This window comes from Pezoporus occidentalis, unplaced genomic scaffold (genome assembly GCF_034315485.1).
Source record: "Pezoporus occidentalis ecotype Australia unplaced genomic scaffold, CSIRO_AGI_Poc_V1 ctg703, whole genome shotgun sequence".
NCBI classification, from domain to species: domain Eukaryota; kingdom Metazoa; phylum Chordata; class Aves; order Psittaciformes; family Psittacidae; genus Pezoporus; species Pezoporus occidentalis.
The window spans coordinates 1-11,604 of NW_026916057.1; the positions used below are offsets into that span (position 1 = coordinate 1).

Consider the following 11,604-nt stretch of genomic DNA (forward strand, 5'->3'; position numbering starts at 1 on the left):
CCCAAACCCCCTCATAAGACTCCCATACAGCCCCCCATAGACCCCAACCCCCCCCCATAGACCCCCATAGACCCCAAACCCCCCCATAGACCCCCCCATAGACCCCCCATAGACCCCCCATAGACCCCAACCCCCCCCATACACCCCCCATAGACCCCCATAGACCCCCCATAGACCCCCCCCCATAGACCCCCATAGACCCCCATAGACCCCCATAGACCCCCCATAGACCCCATAGCCCCCCCATAGACCCCCCATAGCCCCCCCATAGACCCCCATAGACCCCCATAGACCCCATAGCCCCCCATAGACCCCCCCTTGCCCCCATAGATCCAAGTACAACCTGAACGAGCTCTCCCACGACACCGCTATGGGGCTGGTGCAGTTTGCGCTCGACAGCGGCGTGCGGGTGGCGGAGGTGGGGTTGGGGGGGGTGGGGAGATTTGGGGTGGTTTGGGGTCATTTTGGGGTGATTTGGGGGGATTTGGGGTCTTTTAGGGTGATTTGGGGTCTTTTGGGGGTGGTTTGGGGGTGATTTGGGGTGGATTTGGGGGTGATTTGGGGGTGATTTGGGGTGATTTTGGGCTGGTTTGGGGTTATTTTGGGGTGATTTGGGGCTGGTCTGGGGTAATTTTGGGGCCGTTTTGGGGTTACTTTGGGGGTGATTTGGGGCCATTTTGGGGTGATTTGGGGTGATTTGGGGCTGGTTTGGGGGTGATTTGGGGTGATTTGGGGGTGATTTTGGGGCCATTTTGGGGTGATTTGGGGGTGATTTTGGGGTGGTTTGGGGGTGATTTGGGGTGATTTGGGGGTGATTTTGGGGTGATTTGGGGCTGGTTTGGGGGTGATTTGGGGCTGGTTTGGGGTGATTTGGGGGTGGTTTGGGGGTGGTTTGGGGTGATTTGGGGTCATTTTGGGGTGATTTGGGGTCATTTTTGGGTGATTTGGGGTGATTTGGGGTCATTTTTGGGTGATTTGGGGTCATTTTGGGGTGGTTTGGGGGTGATTTGGGGCTGTTTTGGGGTAATTTTGGGGCCGTTTTGGGGTTACTTTGGGGGTGATTTGGGGCCATTTTGGGGTGATTTGGGGGTGATTTGGGGCTGGTTTTAGGCTGGTTTGGGGGTGATTTGGGGGTGATTTGGGGTGATTTGGGGGTGATTTGGGGCTGGTTTGGGGCTGGTTTGGGGGTGATTTGGGGCTGGTTTGGGGGTGATTTGGGGGTGATTTGGGGGTGATTTGGGGGTGGTTTGGGGGTGATTTGGGGCCATTTTGGGGTGATTTGGGGCCATTTTGGGGTGATTTGGGGTCTTTTGGGGTGATTTGGGGGTGGTTTGGGGTGATTTGGGGCCATTTTGGGGTGATTTGGGGCCATTTTGGGGTGATTTGGGGCTGTTTTGGGGTGATTTTGGGGTGATTTGGGGCTGTTTTGGGGTGATTTGGGGCTGTTTTGGGGTGATTTGGGGCAGTTTTGGGTGATTTTGGGCTGTTTCGGGGTGATTTTGGGGTGATTTGGGGTCATTTTGGGGTGATTTGGGGTCATTTTGGGGTGGTTTGGGGGTGATTTGGGGCCATTTTCGGGGCTGTTTTGGGGTGATTTGGGGCCATTTTGGGGCTGTTTGGGGTCATTTGGGGGTGATTTGGGGCTGTTTTGGGGTGATTTTGGGGTGATTTTGGGGTGATTTGGGGTGATTTGGGGTGATTTTGGTGCAATTTGGGGTGATTTGGGGTAATTTGGGTGATTTTGGGGTGATTTGGGGGGGGGGTGGGGTGATTTGGGGGTGATTTGGGGTCATTTTGGGGTGATTTTGGGTGATTTGGGGGTGATTTTGGGTGATTTGGGGTGATTTTGGGGTGATTTGGAGTGATTTGGGGGCATTTGGAGTGATTTGCAGTGATTTTTGGGGTGATTTTGGGGTGATTTGGGGTGGTTTTGGGGTGGTTTGCGGTGATTTGGGGGTGATTTGGGGGGTCATTTGGGGTGATTTTGGGAGGTGATTTGGGGTGATTTGGGGGGTTTTGGGGTGATTTGGGGGTGATTTGGGGGGATTTGGGGCCATTTTGATTTTGGGGTGATTTGGGGGTGTTTTGGGGTGATTTGGGGGTGATTTGGGGGCATTTGGTTGTTTTGGGGTGTTTTGGGGTGATTTGGGGGTGGTTTGGGCTGGTTTTGGCTGGTTTTGGGGTGATTTGGGGGTGGTTTGGGGGGGATTTGGGCTGGGGGATTTTGATTTGGGGTGATTTGGGGCTGGTTTAGGGTGATTTGGGGCCGTTTTGGGGTGATTTGGGGGTGATTTGGGGTGATTTGGGGCTGATTTGGGGTGGGATTTTTGGGTTACTTTGGGGTGATTTGGGGGGGGTTTGGGGTGGTTTTGGGGTGATTTGTGGTGATTTGGGGGGTTTGGGGGTGGTTTTGGGGTGATTTAGGGGGGATTTTGGGGTGATTTGGGGGGGTTTGGGGGTGATTTTAGGGTGATTTGGGGCTGATTTGGGTTGTTCTGGGGTGATTTGGGGGTGATTTGGGGGGGGGGTGGTTTGGGGGTGGTTTTGGGGGTGATTTGGGGGTGGTTTGGGGGTGATTTTGGGGTGATTAGGGGCTGTTTTGGGGGAATTTGGGGTGATTTTGGGGTGATTTGGGGCTGTTTTGGGGTGATTTTGGGGTGATTTGGGGCTGTTTTGGGGTGATTTTGGGGGTTTGGGGTGGTTTGGGGGTGATTTTGGGGTGGATTTGGGGGTGTTTTGGGGGTTTTGGGGTGATTTGGGGTCTTTTGGGGTGATTTGGGGCTGGTTTGGGGGTGGTTTGGGGGTGATTTGGGGGGATTTGGGGGTGATTTGGGGCTGTTTGGGGGTGATTTGGGGCTGGTTTGGGGGTGGTTTGGGGGTGATTTGGGGGTGGTTTGGGGGGTTTTGGGGGTGGTTTTGGGGTGATTTGGGGTCATTTTGGGGTGGTTTGGGGGTGATTTGGGGCCATTTTGGGGCTGTTTTGGGGTGATTTGGGGGGGGGTTGGGGTGATTTTGGGCTGTTTCGGGGTGATTTTGGGGTGATTTTTGGCAGTTTTGGGGTGATTTGGGGCTGTTTTGGGTGATTTTGGGCTGTTTTGGGGTGATTTGGGGCTGTTTTGGGGTGATTTGGGGCTGTTTTGGGTGATTTGGGGCTGATTTGGGGGTGATTTGGGGTGGTTTGGGGGTGATTTGGGGGTGGTTTGGGGGTGATTTGGGGTGATTTTGGGGTGATTTGGGGCTGGTTTGGGGGTGATTTGGGGCTGGTTTGGGGTGATTTGGGGGTGATTTGGGGGTGGTTTGGGGGTGGTTTGGGGTGATTTGGGGGTGATTTGGGGGGAATTTGGGGTTGTTTTGGGGTTTTTTGGGGTCTTTTTTGGGGTGAATTGGGGGAGTTTTGGGCGTTTTTGGGGGTGATTTGGGGTGTTTTGGGGTGATTTGGGGGGGCTGGTTTGGGGTGATTTGGGGCTTGTTTGGGGTGATTTTGGGGCTGATTTGGGGGTGATTTGGGGCTGTTTGGGGGTGATTTGGGGGTGTTTGGGGGTGATTTGGGGGTGTTTTGGGGGGTTTTGGGGTGATTTGGGGTGGTTTGGGGTGATTTTGGGGTGATTTGGGGGTGGTTTGGGGGTGATTTTGGGGTGGTTTGGGGCTGGTTTTGGGGTGATTTGGGGCTGGTTTGGGGTAATTTTGGGGTGATTTGGGGCTGTTTTGGGGTGATTTGGGGTCTTTTGGGGTGATTTGGGGCTGTTTTGGGGTGATTTGGGGGTGATTTGGGGGTGATTTGGGGCTGTTTGGGGGGATTTGGTTTGGGGGTGATTTGGGGGGTTTGGGGGTGATTTGGGGGTGGTTTGGGGGTGTTTTGGGGTGATTTGGGGGGTTTTGGGGTGATTTTGGGGTGGTTTGGGGTGATTTGGGGGTGATTTGGGGCTGGTTTGGGGTGATTTTGGGGCTGATTTGGGGGTGATTTGGGGGTGATTTGGGGCTGGTTTGGGGGTGATTTGGGGTGATTTTGGTGTGATTTTGGGTGATTTTGGGTGATTTGGGGTGATTTTGGGGTGATTTGGGGCTGGTTTGGGGGTGATTTGGGGCACGAGTGGCCAGATTTTGTGGTGATTTGGGGCTGGTTTGATTTGGGGTGATTTGGGGTGATTTGGGGGTGATTTGGGGTGATTTGGGGTGATTTGGGGGGTTTGGGGGTGATTTGGGGGGATTTGGGGTGATTTTGGGGGTGGGTGATTTGGGGGTGATTTGGGGCTGGTTTGGGGGTGATTTGGGGTCTTTTGGGGGTGATTTGGGGGTGGTTTGGGGGTGATTTGGGGTGATTTGGGGGTGGTTTGGGGGTGATTTGGGGTGATTTGGGGTGATTTGGGGGTGGTTTTGGGGGTGATTTGGGCTGGTTTGGGGTGATTTGGGGTGATTTGGGGTGACTTGGGGGTGATTTGGGGCTGTTTGGGGGTGATTTTGGGCTGGTTTGGGGTGATTTGGGGGTGATTTGGGGTGATTTGGGGCTGGTTTGGGGTGATTTTGGGCTGATTTGGGGCTGATTTGGGGGTGGTTTGGGGGTGATTTGGGGTGATTTGGGGCTGGTTTGGGGTGATTTGGGGGTGGTTTGGGGCTGGTTTGGGGGTGGTTTGGGGTGATTTGGGGTTATTTTGGGCTGTTTTGGTTTTTTTTGGACTGGTTTTGGGGTGATTTGGGGTGATTTTGGGTTATTTTGGGCTGTTTTAGGGCTGTTTTGGGGTGATTTGGGGTTACTTTGGGCTGTTTTGGGGTTATTTTGGGGTGTTTTGGGGGTCATTTGGGTTGATTTTGGGCTGTTTTGGGGTGATTTGGGGTTATTTTGGGCTGGTTTTGGGTTATTTGGGGCTGTTTTGGGGTATTTTGGGCTGGTTTTGGGGTATTTTGGGCTGTTTTGGGGTGATTTTGGGCTGTTCTGGGGTGATTTTGGGCTGTTCTGGGCTGGTTTTGGGGTGATTTTGGGTTATTTTGGGGTTATTTTGGGTTATTTTGGGCTGTTTTGGATTATTTGGAGCTGTTTTGTGGTTATTTTGGGTAATTTTGGGCAGGTTTTGGGTTATTTTGGGCTCTTTTGGGGTGAATTTGGGCGGTTTTGGGTTATTTTGGGCGGTTTTGGGGTATTTTGGGCTGTTTTGGGGTGATTTGGGGTTATTTTGGGGTGATTTTGGGCTGTTTTGGGTTATTTGGGGTTACTTTGGGCTGTTTTGGGGTGATTTTGGGCTGTTTTGGGTTATTTTGGGCTGTTTTAGGGCTGTTTTGGGGTAATTTTGGGCTGTTTTGGGATTTTGGGGGCTGTTTTGGGGTGATTTGGGGTGATTTGGGCTGGGTTTGGGTTATTTAGGGCTGTTTTGGGGCGATTTGGGGTGATTTTGTGTTATTTTGGGGTGATTTTGGGCGTTTTTGGGTTACTTTGGGGTTATTTGGGCTCTCCCGCAGCTCCTGGTGGACACGGTGGGGCCGGCGGAGCCGTACGCAGCCAAGCTGCGCCTGCGCTTCCCGGGGCTGGGGGTCACCGTCTGCCCCCGCGCCGACAGCAGCTTCCCGGTGGTGAGCGCGGCCAGCATCTGCGCCAAGGTGGGGAGCGCCCCATAGCGCCCCATAGCGACCCATAGCGCCCCATAGCGCCCCATAGCGACCCATAGCGCCCCATAGCGCCCCATAGCGACCCATAGCGCCCCATAGCGGCCCATAGCGACCCATAGCGCCCCATAGCGCCCCATAGCGCCCCATAGCATCTGCGCCAAGGTGGGGACTGCCCCATAGCGCCCCATAGCGCCCCATAGCAACCCATAGCGACCCATAGCGCCCCATAGCGCCCCATAGCGCCCCATAGCGCCCCATAGAGACCCATAGCGACCCATAGCGACCCATAGAGACCCATAGCGACCCATAGCGACCCATAGCGACCCATAGCGACCCATAGCGACCCATAGCGCCCCATAGCGACACATAGCGACCCATAGCGCCCCAGAGCGCCCCAGAGCGACCCATAGCGCCCCATAGCGCCCCATAGCGACCCATAGCGACCCATAGCGCCCCATAGCGACACATAGCGACCCATAGCGCCCCATAGCGCCCCATAGCGACCCATAGCGACCCATAGCGCCCCATAGCGACACATAGCGACCCATAGCGCCCCATAGCGACCCATAGCGACCCATAGCGACCCATAGCGCCCCATAGCGACACATAGCGACCCATAGCGACCCATAGCGACCCATAGCGACCCATAGCGCCCCCATAGCATCTGCGCCAAGGTGGGGACCGCCCCATAGCGCCCCATAGCGCCCCATAGCATCTGCGCCAAGGTGGGGAGCGCCCCATAGCGCCCCATAGCGCCCCATAGCATCTGCGCCAAGGTGGGGAGCGCCCCATAGCGCCCCATAGCGCCCCATAGCATCTGCGCCAAGGTGGGGACCGCCCCATAGCGCCCCATAGCGCCCCATAGCGCCCCATAGCGCCCCATAGCATCTGCGCCAAGGTGAGGATCCCTCCATTGCCCCCCCCATAGCCCCCCCATAACCCCCCCATAGCCCCCCAGCATCTGCACCAAGGTGAGGATCACCCCATAGCCCCCCCCATAGCTCCCCCATAGACCCCCCATAACCCCCCAGGATCTGCACCAAGGTGAGGATCACCCCATAGCCCCCCCCATAACCCCCCCATAGCCCCCCATTGCCGCTCGCAGACCCCCATAGCCCCCCCATAGCCCCCCATAGCCCCCCATTGCCGCTCGCAGACCCCCATAACCCCCCCATAGCCCCCCCATAGCCCCCCATAGGCCCCATTGACCCCCATAGCCCCCCATTAACCCCCCATACACCCCCCATTGACCCCCATAGACCCCCCATAGCCCCCCCAGCATCTGCACCAAGGTGAGGATCACCCCATAGCCCCCCCCATAGCCCCCCCATAGCCCCCCAGCATCTGCACCAAGGTGAGGATCACCCCATAGCCCCCCCATAACCCCCCCATAGCCCCCCCATAGCCCCCCAGCATCTGCACCAAGGTGAGGATCACCCCATAGCCCCCCCATAGCCCCCCCATAACCCCCCCATAACCCCCCCATAGCCCCCCAGCATCTGCACCAAGGTGCCCCCCCCCAACAGCACCCCCTCATCCCCTCCTAAATCCCCCTTAAAACCCCTCAGGACCCCCCCAAGACCCCCCCCAACCCCTTCCCCCCCCATATCCCCATTCCCCCCCCATATCCCCATGCCCCCCCATATCCCCATCCCCCCCCATATCCCCATTCCCCCCCATATCCCCATCCCCCATATCCCCCCCCCATATCCCCATTCCCCCCCATATCCCCATTCCCCCCCATCCCCATTCCCCCCATATCCCCCCCATATCCCCCCCCTGCCCCCCATGCCCCCCCATATCCCCCCCATGTCCTCCCCATACCCCCCTATATCCCCCCCCACGTCCCCCTCCATATCCCCCATTCCCCCCATATCCCCATCCCCCCCCCCCCCATATGCCCCCCATCCCCCTCCATACCCCCATACCCCCATATTCCCCCCCATCCCCCCCATATCCGCATATCCCCCCATATCCCCATTGCCCCCCCCCCATTGTCCCCCCATATCCCCCCCATATCCCCACCCCCCCCATTCCCCCCATGTCCCCATATGCCCCCCATTCCCCCCCATATCCCCATTCCCCCCCCATATCCCCATGCCCCCCCATATCCCCATATCCCCCCCCATATCCCCATATCCCCCCCCATATCCCCATATCCCCATTGCACCCCATTGCCTCCATGTCCCCATTGCCCCCATATCCCCATCCCCCCCCCCATATCCCCATCCCCCCCATCCCCCATTGCTCCCCATCCCCCCCCCCCATTCCCCATCCCCCCATCCCCCCCCCATCCCCATATCCCCCCATCCCCCCATCCCCCCCCCATCCCCCCCCCATCCCCATTCCCCCCATCCCACCCCCATCCCCCCATATGCCCCCCATCCCCCCCCATTCCCACCCCATTTCCCCCCATAGAACCCCATAGCCCCCCATAGAACCCCATCACCCCCCATTCCCCCCCCATTCCCCCCCATACCCCCATTGCCCCCATTGTCCCTATGGCCCCCCATATCCCCATTGCCCCCATTGTACCCATGGCTCCCCATATCCCCATTGCCCCCCATATCCCCATTGCCCCCATTGTCCCCGTTGCCCCCCATGTCCCCATTGCCCTCCATGCCCCCATCCCCCCCCCCCATTCCCCCCATCCCCATTGACCCCCATTCCTCCCATTGACCCCCCATATCCCCCCCATATCCCCCCCCCATATCCCCGCCCCATATCCCCCCCCATATCCCCCCCCATACCCCCCCCATATCCCCCCCCATATCCCCATATCCCCCCATGCCCCCCATTCCCCCCCATACCCCCCCATCCCCCCCCCATATCCCCATGCCCCCCATATCCCCATGCCCGCCCCATATATCCCCCATATCCCCCCCCATATCCCCCATCCCCCCCATATCCCCCATCCCCCCCATATCCCCATGCCCCCCATAGGTAGCCCACCATGCCCCCCATTGAGCATCATCGACCCCATATCCCCATGGTGAGGATGGAACCAATTGGGGGGGGGGGAACCCCATCACTTTGGGGGTGCCCCCCCCTTTCTCTCACCCCCCCCATCCCATCGCAGACCCCAAAACCAAGGAGTGGCTGCGGAGGAGCCTGGAGCCCGTGTTCGGGTTCCCCCAACTCGTGCGCTTCAGCTGGGGCACGGCCAAGGAGCTGCTGCGGGGAGGGGGGGTCCCCGTAACGTGGTATGGACCTGGGGGGGGGGCACCCCAATAATGGGGGGCACCCCAATAATGGGGGGGGGGGGGTAGACCCTCAATAATGGGGGGACCCATAATGTGGAGGGGGAGGGGGTGATGGGGAGAGCCCCAATAATGGGGGGGACCCTGTTAATGTGGAGGGGGGAGCCCCAATAATGGGGGGACCCCAATAATATGGAGGTGGCACCCCAATAATGGGGGGACCCCAATAATAGGGGGGTAGCTCTATAATGGGGGGACCCTGTTAATGTGGAGGGGGGCACCCCAATAATGAGGGGGGGGGGGGGGACCCTATAATAAAGGGGGGGGTGGTATGGGGGGGACCCCCTAATGGCGGGGGGCACCCCAATAATGGGGGGAACCCAATAATGGGGGGGTAGCTCTATAATGGGGGGACCCTGTTAATGTGGAGGGGGGAGCCCCAATAATGAGGGGGCAGCCCTATAATGGAGAGGGGGGCACCCCAATAATGGGGGCACCCCAATAATGTGGAGGGGGCACCCCAATAATGGGGGGAACCCAATAATGGGTGGGGTAGCTCAATAATGGGGGGACCCTATTAATGTGGAGGGGGCACCCCAATAATGGGGGGACCCCAATAATGGGGGGGCACCCCAATAATGGGAGGGGGTGATGGGGGGCCCATATAATGGGGGGGGGTCCCCATAATGGGGGGACCCCGGGGGGGGGGCACCCCAATAGGGGGGGGGGCACCCAAGAATGGGGGGACCCCATAGGGTAATGGGAGGGGGTGATGGAGAGCACCCCTATAAAGGGGGGCACCCCAATAATGAGGGGGTATCCCTGGGGGGGGGGGCACCCCAATAGGGGGGAAAGGGGGGGCAAGAAGTGGGGGGGACCCCATATATTAAAGGGAGGGGGTGATGGAGAGGGCCCAATAATGTGGGGGGCTCCCCATAATGTGGGGGGGCACCCCGGGGGGGGGCACCCCAATAATGGGGGGGGGCACTCCAATAATGGGGGGGTCCCATAGGGTAAAGGGAGGGGGTGGGGCAGGCCCATATAATGGGAGGGGGGCCCCATTAATGTGGTATGGCACCCCAATAATGGGGGGGGGGCACCCAATAATGGGGTAAAGGGGGGATCCAATAATGGGGGGGACCCCATAGGGTAAAGGGAGGGGGTGATGGAGAGGCCCCATAGAAGGGGGGGTCCCCGTAACGTGGTATGGACCTGGGGGGGGGGCACCCCAATAGGGGTAAAGGGGGGGGCAAGAAGTGGGGGGGACCCCATAGGGTAAAGGGAGGGGGTGATGGAGAGGGCCCATAGAAGGGGGGGTCCCCATAATGTGGTATGGACCTGGGGGGGGGCACCCCAATAGGGGGTAAAGGGGGGGCAAGAAGTGGGGGGGACCCCATAGGGTAAAGGGAGGGGGTGATGGAGAGGGCCCATAGAAGGGGGGGTCCCCCTATAATGTGTAGGGGGGGGGGGTCCCCATAATGGGGTGTGAAGGGAGGGGCCCATATAAAGAGGGTCCCCATAAAGGGGGGGGTGATAGGGGAGGAGTCCTCATATGAAGGGGGGGTCCCCATAAAGAAATATGAAGGGGGGGCCCCTAGGGTGAAATGGGGCACGGGGGGGGGGGGGTGTGTCAATGGGGGGGGGGTCTGTGCCCTTTGACCCCCCCATTGCCCCCCCCAGGGTGGATGAGGACCCCGAAAGCGACCCCACGGCCCCCCCCTCGCTCCTGTCCTACTTTGCCCGCACCCCCCCCCAAGGGCGCCCCCCCCACCGCTTCTTCCAGGAGCGAAGACTGCACCCCATGGATGACCTCTGACCCCCCCAAAATTGCCCCCCCCCCCCCAATAAAACAACAATAAAAGACCCCAAATCCACTTTTTATTGGGGGGGGATTGTATGGGTTTTGGGGGGGGGGGTCAATGGAATTGGGGGGGGGGCTCTATGGGGTTAGGGGGTGTCTTTGGGTTGCAGGGGGGGGGGGTTTCCCATCATTCTCTATGGGGAAGGCTCTTTTGGGGGTGTCCCCCATATTAACAATGGGGGGGGGCCCACGATGGTGTTTGTGCCCCCCCCCCCCCCCCCCGTTAATCGGGCCGTGTCCTCAATCCCGATGGATTATAGGGATCAACCCACAAGTGTGGGGGGGGGGAGCGCCCCACAACCGCCCCCCCCCCCCCCCCCAAAAGGTTCAGCACCATGGACAGCAGCGAGAGGGGAGGGGGAGCGCACCATGATTATGGGGGGGGGGGGGTCCATGGTACCGCAGGGGTTAAACCCCCCCCCCCCCAACTTGGTACCACCCCCCCACCCCAGGGCGGGGCTGGGCGGGGCCTGTGGGAGGGGGCGGAGCGATCGCGGGGGGTCCGGATGGCGGCGGGAGGTTGAGGGGGGGGGCACCGGGATTCGGTCCCCCCTTCTTTCCTTCCCCCCCTCTCCCCACCCCCCCCCAAAATCTCCTCCCCCCCCCCCCCAAATCTCGTCGTCGTCGTCGTCCGTGTCCCCCCCCCCCCCAAGCATCGCAATGGACGATTCCGGTGTGATCCGGAGGCGGCGGCTGCAGGTACCGGGGGGGGGGGGGAAGGATCGGTAACGGGGGGGGGCAATGGGACCGGATGGGGGGGGATCGGGTATGGGGGGAGGGGGGGATTGGAACCGGGGGGGGTGGGGGGGAATCGGTAATGGGGGGGGAGGGGGGCAATGGGACTGGATGGGGGGGGGCGGTAATGGGGGGGGGAGGGGGGCAATGGGGCCGGATGGGGGGGGGATCAGTAATGGGGGGGGCGCATTGGGACCGAATGGGGGGGAT

General features: G+C 59.6%; 1 protein-coding gene across 1 annotated transcript; it reads left to right on the forward strand.

The window, feature by feature from the left end:
* Window positions 1-330: 330 nt before the first annotated feature.
* Window positions 331-10,631, forward strand: RNASEH2A (ribonuclease H2 subunit A; the record flags this gene model as incomplete). The annotated part of the gene is made up of 5 exons (XM_062642384.1): window positions 331-418; window positions 5,452-5,589; window positions 6,630-6,642; window positions 8,678-8,801; window positions 10,479-10,631. Coding segments are annotated over 5 exons (499 nt in total), but the record flags the coding sequence as incomplete, so codon positions are not given.
* Between the last annotated feature and the right edge of the window lie 973 nt (window positions 10,632-11,604).